Source organism: Pogoniulus pusillus, chromosome Z, assembly GCF_015220805.1.
Source record: "Pogoniulus pusillus isolate bPogPus1 chromosome Z, bPogPus1.pri, whole genome shotgun sequence".
NCBI classification, from domain to species: Eukaryota; Metazoa; Chordata; class Aves; order Piciformes; family Lybiidae; genus Pogoniulus; species Pogoniulus pusillus.
In genome coordinates, this window is record NC_087309.1 from 117,478,960 (window position 1) to 117,502,377 (window position 23,418).

At 46.2% G+C, this 23,418-nt stretch overlaps 1 protein-coding gene across 3 annotated transcripts in view; it reads left to right on the forward strand.

The window, feature by feature from the left end:
* Positions 1–23,418, forward strand: part of SMAD4 (SMAD family member 4) — a 51,866-nt gene that overhangs the window by 12,734 nt on the left and 15,714 nt on the right. For all 3 annotated transcript variants that reach the window (XM_064176829.1, XM_064176831.1, XM_064176830.1), the window contains 4 exons: positions 8,851–9,236; positions 11,885–12,059; positions 12,479–12,508; positions 17,150–17,365. In XM_064176829.1, the coding sequence (XP_064032899.1) occupies positions 8,988–9,236; positions 11,885–12,059; positions 12,479–12,508; positions 17,150–17,365 (670 nt within the window). In that variant the 5' untranslated portion in view covers positions 8,851–8,987. The remainder of the gene's footprint in view (positions 1–8,850; positions 9,237–11,884; positions 12,060–12,478; positions 12,509–17,149; positions 17,366–23,418) is intronic.

The window sequence follows — 23,418 nt, forward strand, 5'->3', positions numbered from 1 at the left end:
ACCTCCCTGGGCAGCCCATTCCAATGCCAATCACTCTCTCTGACAACAGCTTCCTCCTCACATCCAGCCTAGACCTGCCCTGGCACAGCTTGAGGCTGTGTCCCCTTCTTCTGTTGCTGGTTGCTGGCAGAAGGAGACTGACCCTGGAAGGGACGACAAGGATCAGCCAGTTTCGACCCCCCTGCCATGCCCAGGGACACCCTACCCTAGAGCAGGCTGCACACAGCCTCAGCCAGCTTGGCCTCAAACACCTCCAGCCATGGGGCCTCAACCACCTCCCTGGGCAACCCAGTCCAGCCTCTCCCTACTTGACAGCCTCAAAAGTCCCTCCCCAGCTTTCTTGTAGCCCCTTTCAGATCCTGGCAGGCCACAAGAAGGTCCCCTGGGAGCCTCCTCTGCTCCAGCCTGCACAGCCCCAACTCTTTCAGGCTGTACTCACAGCAGAGCTGCTGCAGCCTCTCAGCATCCTCCTGGCCCTGCTCTGGACCCCTGCCAGCATCTCCACAGCCCTCTTGTCCCAGGGGCTCCACAGCTGGATGCAGTGCTCCAGGTAGGGTCTCAGCAGAGCAGAGTAGAGGGGCAGAATCCCCTCCCTGGCCCTGCTGGCCACACTGCTGCTGCTGCAGCCCAGGCTCTGCTTGGCTCTCTGGGCTGCAAGTGGACACTGCTGGCTCCTGCTGAGCTTCTCCTCCCCCAGCACCCCCAAGTGCCTCTCCTCAGGGCTGCTCTGCAGCCTGGCCCTACCCAGCCTGGATTGGTGCTTGGCATTGCCTCCAGCCAGCTGCAGGACCTTGCCCTTGCTCTTGTTGCACCTCCTGAGCTTGGCTTGTGCCCACCTCTGCAGCCTGTGCAGCTCCCTCTGGATGGCATTCCTGCCCTCCAGCCTCTTAGCTGGAATGCACAACCTCAGGTCCTTCAGCTGTTTCTCAGCAGTCCTGCTCTCCAGACCCTTTACCAGATGCTGAAGCATGTCCAGAGAAGTGTCCTTGGAGTGAGGAGCCCGAAACTGGTGTGAGCTCACCAGTGCTGAGTGCAAGGAGACGGCCGCTGCTGCGCTAGTTCTGCTGGCCATACAACTCCTGATCCAAGCCAGGATCCCTTCTTGTTCCAATACCTGGACTAACCCTGAGCTCTGTCTGTTGTTCACCTGTTTCATAGTGTGCCTGTGCATCCTTAGTGATTGGAATGTGATGCTTTCTTTGCCATGATATCTCTGTAACATAGTAGATTGTTAGCGTTTTAGCTTGTCTTGTTTTGCTCAGTGTTGTGCTTGCCTCACACTAGAGCAAAAGGGAGAGAAAACAAACCTTGGGTAGCTGAAATTGAGAGCTCTGCTGTTTGCTGCTCCTGATTTTCTCCTGCTCCCTGTCTCCTCTCTGCCCCTTTGCCCACAAAACATATTTCTGTTACCATATTTCCTTCCTCTCTACCCTGCCTTAATGAGGTCACATCTGGAGTCCTGCACCCATTTCTGGGCTCCTCCAGTTCAAGAGGGACAGGGAACTGCTGGAGGAGAGTTCAGCAGAGGCTGTGAAGATGCTGAGTCGTGTGGAACATCTCTCTGAGGAGCAAAGGTGGTGAGCCCTGGGGCTGCTGAGGCTGCAGAAGAGCAGCCTCAGAGGACATCTGAGCAATGGTCAGGGTGGAAGAGCAAGAGGCTGGGGCCAGGCTCTTGTCAGTGGTGCCCAGGGGCAGCAGAAGGGGCAATGGGCACAAAGTGGAACCTAGGAGGGTCCAGCTGACCACAAGGATAAGTGTCTTTGTTGTGAGGGTGCTGGAGGCCTGGAGCAGGATGCTCAGAGAGATTGTGGAGTCTCCTTGTGTGGAAAACTTCCAATCCCCCTGGCCACTGTGCTGCTGGGCAAACTGCTGTGGGTGCCCTGCCTTAGCACGGGGACTGGGCTGGGTGATCTGCAGAGCTCCCTTCCAGCCTCCTCCATGCTGTGCTTCTGTGATACTCCTCAGTGGAGGAAAGTAATAAGATACTTTCTCCATAGAGTTAGCACTGCTTATTGCACTGTAGTTCTGATGCTGTCGTGTGTGATCACCTCCTGGGGTGAGGCACTCCCCAAGGAAGGTATTGGACGTTCCATGCTCGCACCAAGTGGACGGTTGCACCACGCCAGCAGGACACTGAGCACTCCATGGCTGAGGGCATGCTGGAGCCTCAAGCTTCAAAGGCTGTCTTCTGAAAATACCACACTCTGAGTCTGCCTTTTGCTTTCATTTGCACGCATGAGAGCAGTGTAGTAAGAAGGTGTTAAGGCACCTCTTGTATGTGTGACTCAAGAGATGGGTTTGTGGAGCATCGAGGTTGGTGGAACATGCAGGCTTGGCTCATCTGTGGAATCTATTGAGACTTCTGGTGTTTGGGGCCAGGGAGTGACAGATTGAGAGCCTCTGCCCTCTTTGTCTTGGGCACTGGAAGCTCCCAACACAAGAAGGACATACAGCTGTTAGAGCGAGCTCAGAGGAGGGCCACGAAGATGATCAGAGGGATGGAGCAGCTCTGCTTTGAGGACAGGCTACAAGAGTTGTGGTGCTGCAGCCTGAGGAAGAGAAGGCTTTGAGGAGAACTTGGAGTAGCCTTCCAGGATCTGAAGGAGGCTACAGGAAGGCTGGGGAGGGACTACTGATAAGGTCTTGTAATGGCAGGACAAGGGGTAATGGATCTAAACTGGCAGAGGGGAGATTCAAACTAGATGTTAGGAAGAAGTTGTTTGCAGTGAGGGTTGCCCAGGGAGCTTGTGGATCACAGAAGCACAGAATGTGATCAAAGATCTGGAGGTGTTCAGGACCAGGTTGGATGAGGCCTTGGGCGACCTGTTCTAGTGGGAGGGTTGGAACTAGCAGGGGGGTTGGGACTGGCTGAGCTTTGAGGTCTCTTACAACCTAAACCATTCTGTGATTCTATGATTGCTGCCGTGGCCTGGTTCTGTGCCGCCGCAGCTTGGTTCTGTGCTCCCCTGGCTTGGTTCTGCGCTACCCTGGCTTGGTTCTGCGCTCCCCTGGCTTGGTTCTGCGCTCCCGCGGCTTGGTTCTGCGCTCCCCTGGCTTGGTTCTGCACTCCCGCGGCTTGGTTCTGCGCTCCCCTGGCTTGGTTCTGCGCTCCCCTGGCTTGGTTCTGCGCTCCCGCGGCTTGGTTCTGCGCTCCCCTGGCTTGGTTCTGCGCTCCCCTGGCTTGGTTCTGCGCTGCCGCGGCTTGGTTCTGCGCTGCCGCGGCTTGGTTCTGCGCTCCCCTGGCTTGGTTCTGCACCCCCGCGGCTTGGTTCTGCGCTCCCCTGGCTTGGTTCTGCGCTCCCCTGGCTTGGTTCTGCACCCCTGCGGCTTGGTTCTGCGCTCCCCTGGCTTGGTTCTGCGCTCCCCTGGCTTGGTTCTGCGCTCCCCTGGCTTGGTTCTGCGCTGCCGCGGCTTGGTTCTGCGCTCCCCTGGCTTGGTTCTGCACCCCCGCGGCTTGGTTCTGCGCTCCCCTGGCTTGGTTCCGCGCTCCCCTGGCTTGGTTCCGCACTCCCGCGGCTTGGTTCTGCGCTCCCCTGGCTTGGTTCTGCGCTCCCCTGGCTTGGTTCTGCACTCCCGCGGCTTGGTTCTGCGCTCCCCTGGCTTGGTTCCACGCTGCCGCGGCTTGGTTCTGCGCTCCCCTGGCTTGGTTCCGCGCTGCCGCGGCTTGGTTCTGCGCTCCCCTGGCTTGGTTCTGCGCTGCCGCGGCTTGGTTCTGCGCTCCCCTGGCTTGGTTCTGCACTCCCGCGGCTTGGTTCTGTGCTCCTCTGGCTTGGTTCTGCACCCCCGCGGCTTGGTTCTGCGCTCCCCTGGCTTGGTTCTGCACCCCCGCGGCTTGGTTCTGCGCCCCCGCGGCTTGGTTCTGCACCCCCGCGGCTTGGTTCTGCGCTGCCCTGGCTTGGTTCTGCGCTCCCCTGGCTTGGTTCTGCACCCCTGCGGCTTGGTTCTGCGCTCCCCTGGCTTGGTTCTGCGCTCCCCTGGCTTGGTTCTGCGCTCCCCTGGCTTGGTTCTGCGCTGCCGCGGCTTGGTTCTGCGCTCCCCTGGCTTGGTTCTGCACCCCCGCGGCTTGGTTCTGCGCTCCCCTGGCTTGGTTCCGCGCTCCCCTGGCTTGGTTCCGCACTCCCGCGGCTTGGTTCTGCGCTCCCCTGGCTTGGTTCTGCGCTCCCCTGGCTTGGTTCTGCACTCCCGCGGCTTGGTTCTGCGCTCCCCTGGCTTGGTTCCACGCTGCCGCGGCTTGGTTCTGCGCTCCCCTGGCTTGGTTCCGCGCTGCCGCGGCTTGGTTCTGCGCTCCCCTGGCTTGGTTCTGCGCTGCCGCGGCTTGGTTCTGCGCTCCCCTGGCTTGGTTCTGCACTCCCGCGGCTTGGTTCTGTGCTCCTCTGGCTTGGTTCTGCACCCCCGCGGCTTGGTTCTGCGCTCCCCTGGCTTGGTTCTGCACCCCCGCGGCTTGGTTCTGCGCCCCCGCGGCTTGGTTCCGCGCTGCCGCGGCTTGGTTCTGCGCTCCCCTGGCTTGGTTCTGCACTCCCGCGGCTTGGTTCTGTGCTCCTCTGGCTTGGTTCTGTGCCCCCGCGGCTTGGTTCTGCACCCCCGCGGCTTGGTTCTGCACCCCCGCGGCTTGGTTCCGCGCTGCCGCGGCTTGGTTCTGCGCTCCCCTGGCTTGGTTCTGTGCTGCCACGGCCTGGTTCTGCGCCCCCGCGGCTTGGTTCTCTGCCGCTGCAGCTTGGTTCTCTGCTCTCCTGGCTTGGTTCTGTGCTCCTATGATGTGAGTGTGCTTGTGAAAGCAGGCTCCTGGCTTCCCATGCAGCAGCATCATGTAGTGGTCTTCCAAATCCTAAACGGATGGTGGGCCAGCTGAGCAGTCAGAAGCTCCTCTGGAGCACGGTGGCAGCTGAGGGGTGGCTCAGTGTGTCTGAGGATGGTTCCACTTAAGTGAGACTTTCTTTTCTTGCTCTTAATCTTCTGGGAGTCAGCGAGCCAAGCTCTCATTCATGGTTCTGGAGGTGTAGTAAAATAGAGCTGCACGTCTAATTCTAAGCATCTTTATTTAAAGCTCTTCTGGGTGATAGCTTTCTCCAGTCCCTTATTTATGATTATTTATGCATCTCTCTCTCTGCCATGCTGGCTTATATTTAAGGAAAATGATGTTCTCTTCTGTTTTAGCTGGCAAGCTCCTAGAGATTTATGCAGGTTGCTATGGAGAATGACTGGCAGGTTAAAGTGTGACTTTTTAAAGGAGGCCTTATTGAGTTGAGGTGCAAGGAGGGAGGGGGGAAAAAACAAAACCAAACACGAACCTCCCTAATATTGAGAGAGAAGCTTGGTAAAATGAGGTTATTCTAACTTGCAGGTGATTGTTGTCCTTTGGGAGAATTTCAGTCCAGAAGCAGCCTTACAACTACGGTAATGAAGGGAGGAGGAAGGATTTGCTATGTGTGTGTTTGTTGTTGTTTCCCCTTCCCCCCCCAAAACATGCTGTATCGAAGTTGAAATTGGAGGAAGTATTAATAATTCACTTAATTGCTCTATGTATTTGCTGCCAGCGTCTTCAAGTGAGACCATGGAGTTTGTGGGTGACTTACCTGAAGCCGGAGCTGCTTGAAGAGCCGAAGCAGCTTTTTGACCCTCGTTAGACTCCTTTCCCTTCAGGGCACAAACCCTTCCGTCCTCTTGCTTCTAGATAAAACTGAGGAAAATCAGCCTAGCTCATCTTCCACCTTCTGCATTAGATGAAGCTTCCAAAGGCTGAGGTGTGCTAGCTGGGAGGAGGGAGACTCGATGACCGTAACCCACTGAGGGTTCTTATCAGTGGGGTTTAAAGACTGGATGTGTTAGGAGGGACTTAGCTCCTTATCTTTGGTTGAGTTAAGGCAGTTCTTCAGACAGTTTGGAAGTGCCTTTTTTTAGTGACTTCACTCAGTTTCATAGAATCATAGAATCAAGCAGGTTGGAAGAGAGCTCCAAGCTCATCCAGTCCAACCTAGCACCCAGCCCTATCCAATCAACTAGACCATGGCACTAAGTGCCTCATCCAGGCTTTGCTTCAATACCTCCAGGCACAGCCACTCCACCACCTCCCTGGGCAGCCCATTCCAGTGCCAACTCTCTGTGCCAACAACTTCCTCCTAACATCCAGCCTATACTTCCCCCAGCACAAATTGAGGCTGTGTCCCATTGTTCTGTTGCTGGGTGCCTGGCAGCAGAGCCCAACCCCACCAGGCTAAAGCCTCCCTGCAGGTAGTTGCAGACGGCAGTGAGGTCACGCCTGAGCCTCCTCTTCTCCAGGCTAAACAAAATTTGTCTTGATCCAAAAGAAGCTGGATTCAAACAAAGACAAATGAGGCTGTTGGGACAGGCTGAGAGTTGGGGCTCTTCAGTCTGGAGAGGAGAAGGCACCGAGGAGACCTTGTTGTGCCTTCCTAGTATCTGAACATGCTACAAGACAGCTGGGGAGGGATTTTTTAGGCTGTAAGGTAGAGATAGGAATGGGGGGGGAAATGGAACAAAGCTGGAAATGGGGAGATTCAGACTGGATGTGAGGAAGAAGTTTTTCAGCATGAAGGTGGTGAGAGGCTGGAAGGGATTTCCCAGGGAGGTGGTGGAAGCCTCCTGCCTGGAGGTGTTTAAGGCCGAGCTGGGTGAGGCTGTGGGCAGCCTGCTCTAGTGTGAAGTGTCCCTGGGCATGGCAGGGGAGGTTGGGACTGGCTGATCCTCGAGGTCCCCTCCAGCCCTGACAATTCTGTGATTTTCCTGCATGAAGATCCACAGCATTAGAAAATTCCATGACCTCTCTGATGAGGGAAAGAGAAGCATGAAGTCAGATGTAGCCGGACTGCTTGAAGAGCACTACTAAAGGAAGGTGGCAGCGATGCTGGTTTGCATTCCTGCTGCTGCTTAAATCAGTGCCTCCTTGATTCCCAGTCACTGTTTTCCCTTGGTTTCATCCTAGCACTATGAAGCTGGGAGATCACTCTCACACTTTCACCCTTTCCTGATCCAGAGGCTGCCCCATCCTCACCATCCCTATCTTTCTTTGCTCTGTGTGTGAGCTGTAATCTCTGCTGAAATGCTGTTACCAGAGGGGGAGAAAAGAGATTATTTTGTATTTCAAACTGTGGGGGGAAAAAATGTCTTAAACATGCTTTAGCATTATGGTTTTTTTATGTGCTTTTAGTACCCTGAACTTAGGTTGAAAATAGAAATAAAGTTAAATAAAAAAGAAAAAAGAGAAAAAATAAGAAAGGAAAAAAAATCCTCTTGGAAAATAAAATAAAAAATGCAACAAATTTAAGAAAGGAAAATTAAGCAAATCAAATAAAAATAAATGAAGAAAGTAAAAATCAGAAGAAAATGAAGGTAAATGGAAAGAAAAGTAAAAAATCAAAATTGAAAGAAAAAAAGGAAAAGAGAATCAAAAGAAAAAGGAAAAACAATCAAAATTGAAAGAAAAAGGGAAAAGAATCAAAATAAATAGAAAGGAAAAACAATCAAAATTGAAAGAAAAAGGGAAAACAGAATCAAAATAAATAGAAAGGAAAAACAATCAAAATTGAAAGAAAAAAGGAAAAGAGAATCAAAAGAAATAGGGAAAAACTGAAAGGAATTTAAAGGGAATTGAAAGGAAAAGAGCAAAACTGGAATAAATAGGTAAAATAGAATCAAAATAAATGGAAAGGGAAAGAAAAACATCAAATTTGAAAGAAAGTGGTAAAATGGAATCAGAATAATTGGAAAGGGGAAAAAAAAATCAAAATTGAAAGGAAGTGACAAAATAGAATCAAAATAAAGGAGAGGGGAAGAAAAAGATCAAAATTGGAAAGAAAATGGTAAAATAGAATCAAAATGAGTGGAAAGGGGAAGAAAAACATCAAAATTGGAAGGAAAATGGCAAAATAGAATCACAGCAAGTGGAAAGGGGAAGAAAAACATCAAAATTGAAAGGAAAATGGCAAAATAGAATCAAAATGAGTGGAAAGGGGAAGAAAAAGATCAAAATTGGACAGAAAATGGTAAAATAGAATCAAAATGAGTGGAAAGGGGAAGAAAAATGTCAAAATTGGAAAGAAAATGGCAAAATAGAATCAAAATGAGTGGAAAGGGGAAGAAAACCATCAAAATTGAAAGGAAAATGGTAAAACAGAATCAAAATGAGTGGAAAGGGGAAGGAAAAGATCAAAATTGGACAGAAAATGGTAAAATAGAATCAAAATGAGTGGAAGGGGGAAGAAAGACATCAAAATTGATAGGAAAATGGCAAAATAGAATCACAATGAGGTGGTGAAGTGGAATCCAGATAAATAGAGAGGAAATCAAAAAGTCAAAGCTGAAAGCAAGGAGTAAAATGGAATCAAACTAAGTCAAAATTGAAGGTGAATCAAAAGGAAGTAAAAATCTAAATAGAAAGGATGCCAAAATAAAATCAGAGAGTATCAAATAAATTGACAGAATATTATAAGAAAATAGAAAATCCAGTGAAAATCAAATGAAAGCCAAAGAGCATGAAAGTAAGTTGAAAGAAAATAGAAAATCCAATGAAAATCAAATGAAAGCCAAAGAGCATGAAAGTAAGTTGAAAGAAAATAGAAAATCCAATGAAAATCAAATGAAAGCCAAAGAGCATGAAAGTAAGTTGAAAGAGAATAGAAAATCCAATGAAAATCAATGAAAAATAAGAAAAGAGAATTAAAAGGAAAATTGAATTAAAAAAGTAAAAACAAGCTTAAAAAAAAAAAGAATTAAAAATAAAGACCTTTAAAAATAAGGGGAGGGAAAGAAAGGTTAAGAAGAGAGAGGAGCTCCTCTGTGTGCTCTGCAGGGTGTTGTAGCCCAATTCTAACGCAGGTCTTTTTCCCCTCCTAGGTTTCACCGAGAGGCCTCGCACCCAGCTCTTGGAGCATCTCTTCTTCATCAGCCTGACCAGCATCACAGCCCTCTGCCTGGCACTTGATCTGAAAGGAAGAACAACCCCCACCCCCTGCACCCAAAAGCTGTGACCAATGGACAATATGTCTATTACCAACACACCAACAAGTAATGATGCTTGTCTGAGCATTGTCCACAGCTTGATGTGCCATCGCCAGGGCGGGGAGAGCGAGACCTTTGCCAAGCGCGCCATCGAGAGCCTGGTGAAGAAGCTGAAGGAGAAGAAGGATGAACTGGATTCTCTGATCACAGCCATCACCACCAACGGAGCTCACCCCAGCAAGTGTGTCACAATACAGAGGACGCTGGATGGGAGGCTTCAGGTGAGCTAACAGTGACAGAGCAAAAGGTTTGCCTCCGCTGGTGGAGCTGGAGGAGAATCAGGGGAAGTCAGAGAATCACAGAATGGTTTAGGTTGGAAGGAATCTCAAAGCTCATCCACTTCAAACCACATATGCCTTAGGCAAGGACACCTCCCACTAGAACAGGTCACTCAGAGGTCTCAGTCAAACTGGTCCTGAACACCTCCAGGGAGGTTGTGGAGCACAGAAGCACAGAATGTGATCAAAGATCACATTCTGTGCTTCTGTGCTCCACAACCTCCCTGGGAAACCTGTGCCAGGGTCTCACCACCCTCAACCTGTGCTTCTGTGCTCCACAGCCTCCCTGGGAAACCTGTGCCAGGGTCTCGCCTCCCTGGGAAACCTGTGCCAGGGTCTCACCACCCTCAACCTGTGCTTCTGTGCTCCACAACCTCCCTGGGAAACCTATGCCAGTCTTTCCCCACCCTCACTGCAAAGAATCATAGAATGTTACAGGTTGAAAGAGACCTCCAGAGACTGAGTCCAATCCCCCTGCCAAAGCAGGGCCACCTTTGGTAGTGTGCACAGGAACGTGTCCAGATGAGTCTGGAGAGTCTCCAGAGGAGAATCCACAACCTCTCTGGGCAGCCTGTTGCAGTGCAGGAGTGAGTGAGGAAGAGGAGCTCCTCTCTGGCGTCTCCAACCCTTCAACCCCATTTGGTGGCTGCTGCAGTAGTTAGTCATAGTTACTTTTTCCAGAGAGGTTGTATCAGCTGTTTTTTGGGGGGCAGTAAAAAGCAGGGCCACATACCAGATCTGGTTACAGAATTACAGGATGCCAGGGGCTGGAAGGGACCTCCACAGCTCATCCATTCCAACCCCCTCCCTGCCAGAGCAGGAGTACCCAGTGCAGATCACACAGCAACACATCCAGGCAGGCTTTGGTTAGCTCCAGAGAGGGACACTCCACAACCCCACCCTGGGCAGCCTGTTCAGGGTTCTGTCACTCACAGAGAAAAATGTTTTTCATATGTTTCCATGGAGCTTTCTATGCCTCAACTTCACCAGTGCCCCTTAGAATCATAGAATCCAGCAGGTTGGCAGAGAGCTCCAGGCTCACCCAGCCCAGCCTAGCACCCAGCCCTGCCCAATCAACCAGACCATGGCACTAAGTGCCCCAGCCAGGCTTGGCTTCAATACCTCCAGGAGTGTGCGCTCTACCACCTCCCTGGGCAGCCCATTCCAGTGCCAATCACTCTCTCTCTGTAGGGAGTACCTGCATAGCTTTGGTTGTGAGGGTGGCAGAGCCCTGAGAGCAGGCTGCCCAGAGAGGTTGTGAGGTCTGCTTCACTGGATACTCAGAATCGACTTGAATGCCTTTCTCTGTGACCTGTCCTGGGTGGTCCTGCTCTAGCCGGGGGGGTTTGGACTGGATGATCTTTAGAGGCTCCTTCCAACCCTTAGCATTCTGTGATTCCCTTATTTCTTTGTTTGCTGACTACTTTGTGCCTACCTTAAAATCAAGATCTAGTTTTTATTTCAGTACTGCCACCCTTCTTGTGAATTCCTTATAGCATAGCTTAGCACCTTTGTTCCTCTTCTTCCAGTCTGAAGCTTCATCCTCCAGGGTGAGGAAGGTCTCCATAGTACAATGTTAAGCACCAATTCTGCTGCTGCCAGTTTGTATCTAGGTCTTTTTTTTTTGTTTTTGTTTTGGTTTTGGTTTTCTTTCTTTGAAGAATCAACTTTGTATTGAGTTTAACCAGACCCTGTTAGGATTTTACCCCTGCTGTGCGGAGAACTTGGGTAAACTTCACACCACCTGTTTGGGTTTTTTTGTTGTTGTTGATACTTTGATGATGGAGGGAGGTTGTGGTGGTCTTTGTCCTCTTCCAGCTTTGCTCCTTACTAGGTGACACCACTTAGTACTTCATCCCAGCCGTAGCTCTGGGAGGGACCACAAGGATCAGCCAGTTCCAACCCCCCTGCCATGCCCAGGAACACCTCACACTAGATCAGGCTGGCCACAGCCTCATCCAGCCCAGCCTGAAACACCTCCAGGCATGAGGCTTCCACCCCCTCCCTGGGCAATCCCTTCCAGCCTCTCACCACTCTCATCATCAACAACTTCCTCCTCGCCTCCAGCCTGACTCTCCCCAACCCCAGCTTTGCTCCATTCCCCCCAATCTTGGCACTCCCTCACACCCTCAGAAGTCTCTCCCCAGCTTTCTTATAGCTCCCTTTTCAGATCCTGGAAGGCCACAAGAAGGTCACCTGGGAGCCTCCTCTGCTCCAGCCTGCACAGCCCCAACGCTTTCAGTCTGTCCTCACAGCAGAGCAGCTCCAGCCTTCTGTTCATCCTTGTAGCCCCTCTCTAGACCCCTTCCAGCATCTCCACATCCCTCTTGTCCCAGGGGCTCCAGAGCTGGATGCAGCACTCCAGGTGGGGTCTCAGCAGTGCAGAGCAGAGGGGCAGGATCACTTCCCTCACCCTGCTGCCCACACTACTCCTGCTGCAGCCCAGGCTCTGTTTGTCTCTTTGGGCTGCAAGAGCTCACTACTGGCTCCTATTGAGCTTCTCCTCTAGCAGCACCCCCAGGTCCCTCTCCTCAGGGCTGTTCTTATGTCCTAAGTCAACTTAACGTGTCTTAACTTTCCCTCTTTTTCAGGTGGCTGGTCGCAAGGGATTCCCTCATGTGATTTATGCTCGTCTTTGGAGGTGGCCTGATCTTCATAAAAATGAACTCAAGCATGTTAAATATTGTCAGTATGCTTTTGACTTAAAATGTGACAGTGTCTGTGTAAACCCTTACCATTATGAGCGTGTAGTGTCGCCTGGCATCGGTAAGTCCACTCTTGATTTAAGGTAGAGCAGTGGGAATTGAATGGAAAAAAAACCCTCCTTTATTTCCCCTCCTGGCTGCAGAAAGCAACAGGCCTGGATTTAGTAGCATTAATGATCTTTGTTAGCAGTTAACTCTCATATGCTCTTGTCCAGCTTCTTAATGGAGTTGCTCATTGATTCCACGTGTGAAAGAGCAGTTTGTGGCTTTACTTTAAGCCCTTCCTGTTTAAGCTGTGATCCTGGAAATAACTTGGCATGGAGGCTTGTGTTGTGATAGAGTTGGGGGTGGAGGGTGTGGGTGATGTGTAGCATCTGTAGTACTAATTAATGGAGATTTATAGTCTTGATGTTCAAAACCTTGTTGAAGATCTCTTGTGTGTGTAATCCTCCACACTGCCTTTTCTTCTTCTTTTTAAAGATCTCTCAGGACTGACACTGCAGAGTTCTGGTAAGCAGTTCTGTTGGCTGTTGTGCTTGCTAAAACCCAGGAGAACAGAAAAACAGGAGTCCTCATGGTAGAGTGGGTTCCTGTGGTGCGTTGAGAGTGTGCCCAGTAGGTCAAGGGAGGTTCTCCTCCCCTACTGCTCTGCCCTGGTGAGGCCACAGCTTGAACTGTGCAGCCCAAACTGGAGACAAGGCTTAAGAGAGACAGGGAACTACTGGAGAAAGTCCAGCAGAGGCTGCAGAGCTGCTGAGGAGCTTGGAACATCTCCGTGAGGAGCAAAGGCTGAGAGCCCTGGGGTTGCTTCATAGAATCATAGAATCAACCAGGTTGGAAGAGACCGCCAAGATCATCCAGTCCAACCTAGCACCCAGCCCCATCCAGTCAACCAGACCATGGCACCAAGTGCCCCATCCAGTCTCCTCCCGAACACCTCCAGGGACAGTGCCTCCCTGGGCAGCCCATCCCAGTGGGAAATCACTTCATGCCCTTCTAGTTTGAAGCATAACTATGATGGGCTTGCAGAAGTGCTGGTAGACCTAAGAGATGGAATTGACCTGGGACCAGAGCAGTATTTCTGCAGAGCAGGAAGATTACATGTCTCTTCTAGAAATCTGCCTACAACTTCAGAGCATTTTATGGATGACCTTTGTATTTGCTCCTTCCTTGATCTGCACAGAGCATTGGCAGTGCCACAAGGACACTTTGCAGCTTAGAGCAGATGCCAGTGCCACTTAAAATTAGCTCTTCAGTGATTGATTTGAAACCAAGTACCCTTAAACATGTTTGTTCCCCCCAAATACAGTCAATTCCATGTGTTGAGCCTGCAGAAGAGCAGCCCCAAAGGGCGTCTGAGCAGTGCTCGGAGTGGAGGGGCAAGAGGCTGGGGCCAGGCTCTTGTCAGTGGTGCCCAGGGGACAGCAGAAGGGGCAGTGGGCACAAAGTGGAGCCATCTGAACAGGAAATGAAACTTCTTTGTTGTGAGGGTGCTGGAGGCCTGGAGCAGGCTGCCCAGAGAGGCTGTGGCGTCTCCTTGTGCGGAGAGCTTCCAACCGCCCCCTGGCCATTGTGCTGCTGGGCAAGCTGCTGTGGGTGCCCTGCTTGAGCAGAGGAGGTTGGACTGAGTGATCTGCAGAGCTCCCTTCTCACCCACACCGTGCTGGGGTTCTTTTGAGTGCTGCTAAAAAGGCCCATCCTGACACCCAGCCATGTGTGCACCTGTGTGGGGGTACTCATTAACCGAGTGGAGAAGAAAGGCTTACGGCTTAATAAGTAGTTTAACAAGGAGATGGTAGGGATCCTGTTTAATATGCAGTTGCACAGAGGGTGTTCTTGCTGTCCCTGAAAGATGAGAGAGATGGGAGATTAAATGTGCAGTGAGCAGCATACAGAAATGATGCATTTGGATTGTGCAGGCTGGCTAAAGGCTTTGTTTCAAACCTGATTTGCTTTTGCTTGTGTGGAGGTTTTGTTTTGTTTTCCCCCTTTCCAGAAAAAATAACTCATAGAGAAGGAAATTTGGATAATCCAGTGAGGGACTTTTTCTTTTTTTTTTTTTTTTGTTTGGTGGGGGGCTCATTATAGGAAGTAGTCAAGAACAAAAAAAATCAAATGGCTTAAAAAAAAAATCCCCCCAGCAAACTCTTAACAGGCTCTAACTTGCAGCCTGCTCTCTAGTGATTTGCATCCTTAACCTGTGCCTGCTGAAAAATGATCCTGTTGTACTCACTCCAAGCTCACCAGCCAGCAGTTAAATGCAGGCTGAGTGTTCCCCTTGTGCTGCTGGGGTTGTTTTTGCAGCAGGAAGAAGAGATTTTAATACATGGGAGGCTGTATCTAAACGTGAGCGTGGGGAGCTCATGTGGCACGAGGGGCTTTTCACTTGAGTGTGCTCAGGGGGTACATAGAAGTGTCTGCCACCAGCAGCTCCTGGCACAGCTGGCAGCTCCTGGCTGGGGCAGAGTCACTGTGAGATGGGTCAAGAACTGGCTGGAGGGCAGGGCCCAGAGAGTGGTGGTGAATGGTGCCACAGGCAGCTGGCAGCTGGCACTGGTGCTGTGCCCCAGGGAGCAGTGCTGGGCACAGTCCTGGTCAGTGTCTTCAGTGATGCTCTGGAGCAGGGCACTGAGTGCAGCAGCAGTGAGTGTGCAGCTGGCACCGAGCTAGGAGCAGTGTGGAGCTGCTGGAGGGCAGCAGAGCCCTGCAGAGGGACCTGGCCAGGCTGCATGGGTGGGCAGAGGCCAAGGGCATGAGAGTGAACAAGGCCAAGGGCAGGTTCTGCACTTTGGCCACAGCAAGCCCAAGCAGCTCTGCAGGCTGGGGCCAGAGTGGCTGAGAGCAGGCAGGCAGAGAGGGCCCTGGGGGTGCTGTGAGAGAGCAGCTGCAGAGGAGGCAGCAGTGCCCAGGTGGGCAGCAGAGCCAGTGGCATCCTGGGCTGGCTCAGGAGCAGTGTGGGCAGCAGCACAAGGGAGGTTCTTGTGCCCACCCCTGTGCTCAGCACTGCTCAGGCCACCCCTGCAGTGCTGTGTCCAGCTCTGGGCTCCTGCATTGCAGAGAGCTGCTGAGGTGCTGGAAGGTGTTGAGAGCAGGGCAGCAAGGCTGGGGAGGGGCCTGGAGCAGAGCCCTGTGAGGAGAGGCTGAGGGAGCTGGGGGGGTGCAGCCTGCAGCAGAGGAGGCTCAGGGCAGAGCTGATTGCTGCCTGCAGCTGCCTGCAGGGAGGCTGTAGCCAGGTGGGGTTGGGCTCTGCTGCCAGGCAGCCAGGGACAGAAGCAGGGCACAGAGGCTGAAGCTGTGGCAGGGCAGGTCTAGGCTGGCTGTGAGGAGGAAGTTCCTGGCAGAGAGAGTGATTGGCACTGGGATGGGCTGCCCAGGGAGGTGGTGGAGTGGCTGTGGCTGGAGGTGTTGCAACCAAGCCTGGCTGGGGCACTGAGTGCCATGGTCTGGGTGGTTGGGCAGGGCTGGGTGCTAGGTTGGGCTGGATGATCTTGGAGCTCTCTGCCAACCTGCCTGGTTCTATGAATGAGCTGTAGTGGTGATGGTGATCTGCTTCCAGACGCAGTGTGGAGTCCCAGGACAGTTCTGGCTGGAAAAGACTTTAGGGTCATTTTGCCCCAACCGTTATCTAATTGTTCCAAGGTTGCTGCCCATCCACGTCCCTCAGAAACACATTTCTGTGGTGTGCTGTTCTGTTCAGGCACCTCCAGGGAAGGGAGGTGTGACTGCCTCTCTGGGCAGCCTCCTCCAGTGTCTGAGAGCCCTTTCACTGGAGATGTTTCTTCCGATCGCCAGTGTAAACCTCCTCTGGCACAGTTCCAGGCCATTTCCTCTTGAGGAGAGGCTGAGGGGCCTGGGGCTGTTTGGTCTGGTGAAGAGAAGGCTTAGAGGGGGTCTAATCAATGTGTATAAATCTCTGAGGGCTGGGGGCTCAGAAGGGAGGGGACAACCTCTTCTTGGTTGTGCCCTGGGGTAGGACAGGGGGCAAATGGTTGTGGTATGAGGTACAGCACAGGAGGTTCCAGCTCAGCACAAGGGGAACTTCTTGCCTGGAAGGGTCCCAGAGCCCTGGCACAGGCTGCCCAGGGAGGTTGTGGAGTCTCCTTCTCTGGAGCTTTTCCAGGCCTGTCTGGATGTGCTCCTGTGTGACCTGAGCTGGATTGTGTGGCCCTGCTCTGGCGGGGAGGGGGTTGGACTGGGTGAGCTCTGGAGGTCCCTTTCGATCCCCTGTGCTTCTGTCACCTGATACCAGGGAGAATAAAGCAATCCCCACCTCTCTGCAGCCTCCTCTCAGGGAGCTGTAGAGAGCCAGGTCTCCCCTCAGCCTCCTCTGGGCTAAACACTCCCAGCTCCCTCAGCTGCTCCTCCCCAGCCCTGTTCTTCAGACCCTTCCCCAGCTTTGTTGCCCTTTTCTGGACAGACTCCATCTCCTCAGCATCCTCCTTGGAGTGAGGGACCCACAGCTGACCCCAGGGTTTGAAATGTGGTCTCAGTGCTGCTCAGGACAGGGAGGGCAATCCCTGCCTTGCATGTGCTGAGTGAGGAGCTGCACTCTTAAGTGTTGCACTGCTTAGGGGTTAATGCTGTGCTTCTAATTTGGGGGTGGTCATTTCCTTAACACTCCTGTGTGCAGTAGAGGGTCACAGAACCGTTTAGGTTGAGATGGGAGTCTCTTAAGGGGATGCAGGAAGGCTTTTGTGGGCTGCACTGATGGGTTACACCTATCTCTGTTTTTCATCAGAGCTTTATGTCCTTGCTGAAGAGACCAGGAATTAGTCTGTTAGCTACGGCAGAAACAGTCAAGTGCTTGACAAAAAGAGCATTTCCCCTCCCCACCTTTTATTAACCAAATCCAATCACACGGTGATGAGCTGGAGCACAGAACGCTCTCAGGAGCCCTTGCCGTGGGACAGAAGTGCTTGTTTGAGAGCAGTCAGCCAAATAAACACTTTGCTCTGCCCATCCAGTTCTGCTTACAGCTTTTGCTGCTTGCCGGCTGGGAAGTGTTTATTTGTCATTTAGAGGAGTGCTGCAGCAGTGTTTATGGAGGTAGCTTTCGTAGCCCTGTGACTGCTTGGAAAAGCGGCAGTGCAATTGGTAGTGAAAGCCCTGAGGCAGGGGTTGGCTTGTTTTAACCAGATTGCTTCTCCACAGCTCCGTCAAGCATGCTGGTGAAAGACGAGTACGTTCATGACTACGAGGGGCAGCCATCCTTGTCTTCTGCTGAAGGCCATTCAGTCCAGACCATCCAGCACCCACCCAGCAACAGGGCATCTACAGAGCCTTATAGCACCCCAGCCATGCTGGCTCCCACCGAGGCTAGCACTACCAGCACCACTAACTTCCCCAACATTCCTGTGGCTTCAACAAGTAAGATCTTCGAGAGGGTGCGCAAATGCTAAACTGAAAGTGGGAGAGCTCAAAAGGTGACCACTGGGTTTGGCCAGAGTGGATCTCCAGGCTGCCATGAGGCACTGGTGGAGCCTGTGGCAGCGTGGTCTGGGCAGCCTGCTGAGGGTTAACCTCTGGGTCTAAGGCAGCCCCTGGGGAGTGTTAAACTCTGGGTCTGGGCTGCCCCAGCTGAAGGTTAACCTCTGGGTCTAGGCAGCTGCTGGGGAGGGTTAACCTCTGGGTCTAAGGCAGCCTTTGGGGAGTGTTAACCTCTGGGTCTGGACTGCCCCAGCTGAGAGTTAACCTCTGGGTCTAGGCAGCTGCTGGGGAGGGTTAAACTCTGGGTCTGGGCTGCCCGAGCTGAGGGTTAACCTCTGGGTCTAGGCAGCCCCTGAGGAGTGTTAACTTCTGGGTTTGGGCAGCTCCTGGGGAGGGATAACCTCGGGGTCTAGGCAGCCCCTGGGGAGTGGTAACCACTGAGTCTAGGCAGCCCCTGGGGAGGGTTAACCTCTGGGTCTAGGCAGCCCCTGGGGTGGATTAACCTCAGGATCTAGGCAGCCCCTGGGGAGTGGTAACCTCTTAGTCTAGAGAGCCCCTGGGGAGGGTTAACAGAAGGTTTGAATCCTGAGGATGATTGGAGCAGCTTTTCCTGGTTGACTCAGTCATGATTTCAGTGAGATTGACACTGTAGGAATGTTACAGGGCTGATTTGGCTATGCCAGAGTGATACCAGGTTATAACAGCTGACCACTGACCAAACATTCTGGCTGATGGTGTGGTAATTGCTGTTGGAATGAAGAATTTTGCCACTTTATTAAATCATCAGATGGATATATGCTGTGGGGTGGCATTATTAAGAGGCTTCAGACCATTGTGTGATGTCCCACAGCTGATAAAATGCATCTCCCAGTTTCAACTGGATTAGCTTTGTAATGGCTCACTGTATTGCCAGAGTGACTGCCTTAATTAATAGTTTTCAGGAGGCCATTGGAGTGTTGCAGTGTTTCTTTTCTGTGTGCCTTTGGTGCAAGTGGAAGAGAAACATCATCACCTAATCAGCATCAAGCCTCACACCTCACTCCCTCCAGCAGGACAGTGAAGCAGTTAAGGACAGTGTCCTGCAGCCCTAGTGTAGGGAAACCAAGAGATTTGGAGGCATTTCATGTACTCTCTGTCACTTGAGTATCAAAGGTGCCTGAATGCAATGGATTCTATGCCATCCACTGTCGATTGTGGTGGGGTAGTGTTTTGATAACGTTCTTCACTTCCCGCTGACAGCTTTGTTGATCAAGCTAAGGATGCTCTGGCCAAGCTGAGATGTGATCTCTCTGTTTGCCTCCAGCAGAGGAAAGCTGTAGTCCATTTAATAGCATTCCCTCTTTAAAGTCAATATCCTTTCCTCATCAGTGCTGTAGTTGTTGGAGCCAAGAGGATGGGGGGTGTGGGGAGGGGAAGGACTTGTTTATAGTTTTCAGTGTGTTGTATTCTGCTAGCCACACCAGTTGGAGGGTGCAAGTGTGAGGCTGCTGATCAGATCAGTGTTGATGGCTGAGCTGAAGCCTTGTAAAATCAGATCCTGTTGCCCTGTTCTGAAATCACCTGTAGGGTTTCACTGTCCAGCTGAGGATCGTTCCTGAAACGCTCTTCTTTGGGAGAACGAATCAGAAACAAGCAATAACTTGGGTCAGGAAGGAGTGCAGCTATTGAAAACTCCTGAGCTTTTAAATAACAGCTATGTTACTTATAAAGGTGCTATTTGTATGAACATAAATAACAACTGATAGAAAGTAATGTAATTGATAGAAAGTAATGTAATTGATAGGAATTCATCTCACTGGTAGGAATTCATCTAATTGATATGGATTAAATCTAATTGATAGGAATTCATCTAATTGATATGGATTAAATCTAACTGATAGGAATTCATCTAACTGATAGGAATTCATCTAATTGATAGGAATTCATCTAATTGTTATGGATTAAATCTAATTGATAGGAATTCATCTAATTGATATGGATTAAATCTAACTGATAGGAATTCATCTAACTGGTAGGAATTCATCTAATTGATAGGAATTCATCTAATTGATATGGGTTAAATCTAATTGATAGGAATTCATCTAACTGACAGGAATTCATCTAGCTGATATGGATTAAATCTAACTGATAGGAATTCATCTAACTGATAGGAATTCATCTAACTGATAGGAATTCATCTAACTGATAGGAATTCATCTAATTGATAGGAATACATCTAATTGATATGGATTAAATCTAATTGATAGGAATTCATCTAACTGATAGGAATACATCTGACTGATAGGAATTCATCTAATTGATATGGATTAAATCTAATTGATAGGAATTCATCTAACTGATAGGAATTCATCTAGGTGATAGGAATTAATCTAATTGACAGGAATTCATCTAACTGATAGGAATACATCTGACTGATAGGAATTCATCTAATTGATATGGATTAAATCTAATTGATAGGAATTCATCTAACTGGTAGGAATTCATCTAGGTGATAGGAATTAATCTAATTGATAGGAATTCATCTAACTGATAGGAATACATCTGACTGATAGGAATTCATCTAATTGATATGGATTAAATCTAATTGATAGGAATTCATCTAACTGATAGGAATACATCTAACTGATAGGAATTCATCTAATTGATAGGAATTCATCTAATTGATATGGATTAAATCTAATTGATAGGAATTCATCTAACTGATAGGAATTCATCTAATTGATAGGAATACATCTAATTGATATGGATTAAATCTAATTGATAGGAATTCATCTAACTGATAGTAATTCATCTAATTGATAGGAATTAATATAATCAGTAATGTTATTTATAAACATGTTATTTATAAATAATGTCTATCTTATTTAAATGGTATTTATAAATGTTCTTTATATTAATGTAAATATAATTAGAGTAAGTTGAGATAAATGCTGTCATATTAATTAATGTAAATATTAATGCATTAATATGTTCTGTTATTTATAAGTAACAGAGCTCTTATGTTAAATATTTATAAGTATGTTGTGTGTATTGCTATGAATTTAATATGAATTGGCGTAATTACTATAAATCAATATATTAATATAATTAATATAAACATTAATATAGACAATATGTTAACATGTATTATTTAGAAATATGTTATTTATAACTATGTTGTATTCATTTATATCAATATAAGCAATTAGTGTCAATTGCTATAATAGCTGCAAATTAATAGAAACATTAATATATCTAATATAAACACAAACATGTTAACATATTATTCATAACTATGTTATTTATTGCTATGTTGTGTTCATTTATATCAATATAAACAATTAGTGTCAATTGCTATAATAGCTGTAAATTAATAGAAACAGTAATATATCTAATATAAATATAAATATGTTAACATATTATTTATAACTATGTTATTTATTGCTATGTTGTATTCATTTATATCAATATAAACAATTAGTGTCAATTCCTGTAATAGATGTAGATTAATAGAAATATTAATATATCTAATATAAATATATCAACATATTTATAAACATGTTATTTATAATGATGTTGTATTCATTTATATCAACATAAACAATTAGTGTAAGTTGATACAATAACTATACATTAATAGAAATATTAATATAGTTAATATAGACATTAAAATGTCAACATACATTGTATATATGTAGGGCATTTATAATCATACTGTATTTATATTAATAGAAACAATTAGTTTAGGTGGATATAATAACTATAAATTAATAGAAGTATTAATATAGTTAATATAAACATTGAAGTGTCAACAGACATTGTTTATACATATGGCATTTATAATTACATTGTATTAATTTATATCAATATAAACAATTAGTGTAGGTCAATATGTTACCTATAAATTAATAGAAATATTAATATAGTTAATATAGACATAAAAATATCAGCATACATTGTTTTTACATATGACATTTATAATTATGTTGTATTAATTGATATAAATAGAAACAATTAGTGTAGGTTGATATAATGGCTATAAATTAATAGAAATATTAATGTAGTTAATATAAACATTAAAATTATCAACATATATTGTTTATGCAATTTGTAATTACATTGTATTAATTGATATAAATAGAAACAATTAGTGTAGGTTGATACAATGGCTATAAATTAATAGAAATATTAATGTAGTTAATATAAACATTAAAATTATCAACATATATTGTTTATGCAATTTATAATTACATTGTATTAATTGATATAAATAGAAACAATTAGTGTAGGTTGATATAATGGCTATAAATTAATAGAAATATTAATGTAGTTAATATAAACATTAAAATTATCAACATATATTGTTTATGCAATTTGTAATTACATTGTATTAATTGATATAAATAGAAACAATTAGTGTAGGTTGATACAATGGCTATAATATTATTAATATAGACATTAAAATATCAGCATATATTGTTTATGCCATTTATAATTACATTGTATTATTTTTTATCAATAGAAACAATTTATATACCTATAAATTAATAGAAATATTAGTGTAAATTAATATAATCACCAAATTAGTAGAATACAATTAGCAAAAGTTCATAGTCACTATAAATTAATGTAAATATTAGTATAGCTGATATAAATAGTAATGTATTTTAGAGGATATGTTATTTATAAGTTACTAATAATATAAGTATTAATATAGTTAACACAAATCTTAATCTAGGTTATGTTATTTATAAATATGTTGCCTATATTGGTATAAAATAATATACCTATAAGTAGTATAAATTATTATAACAATTAATGTAGTTGATTCATATATTAATGGATTAATATGTTATATTAATTGAAAATAGTTATAAAATAGCTCTTCTGTTATTTGACTGCTATTTATAAATGTGTTGTCTATATTTCTGTCAACTATTTATGTCTACTATTTATAAGTAACACGTTATTTATAGATGTGTTTTCTGTATTAATATAAACGAATGTAGTTAATATGTATTGAGATAATTACTATAAATGAATATTCCTATTAATGTAATTAATAGAAACATTAATGGATTAGTATGCTATGCATAAATCTGTTATTTATAGATAACATAGCTCTTACTTCAGTATTTGTAGATGTGTTGTCTATATTAATGTATTCAATATACATTGACATAATTATTATAAATTAATATAGCTATTAATGTCATTAATAGAAATATTAATGGGTTAGGATGTTATGCATAAATCTGTTATTTATAAATAACAGAGCTCTTATTTAAATCTGTTATTTATAGATGTGTTGTCTATTTTAATGTAGTCAATATACATTGACATAATTACTATAAATTAATATTGGTATTAATGTAATTAATAGAAATATTAATGGGTTATCATGTTATAATATGCATAAATATGGTATTTATAAATAACATAGCTCTTATTTAAATGTTATTTATAGATGTATTGTCTATATTAATATGAATATAGTCAATATACATTGCTATAAATTCATATTGCTATTAATGTAGCTAATAGAGACATTAATGGATTAGTATGTTATGCATAAATCTGTTATTTATAAATGACATAGCTCTTTAAATATTTATAGATGTGTTGTCTATATTAATATAAATGAATGTAATTAACATACATTGATATAATTACTATATATTAATATTGCTATTGATATAATTAATAGAAATATTAATGGATTAGGATGTTATATTATGCATAAATATACATTGACATAATTACTATAAATTAATATTGGTATTAATGTAATTAATAGAAATATTAATGGGTTATGTTATATTATGCATAAATATGTTATTTATAAATAACATAGCTCTTATTTTAATGTTATTTATAGATGTGTTGTCTATATTAATATAAATGAATGTAGTTAATATTCATTGACATAATTACTATAAATTAATATTGCTATTAATGTAATTAATAGAAACATTAATGATTAGTATGTTATGCATAAATATATTATTTATAAG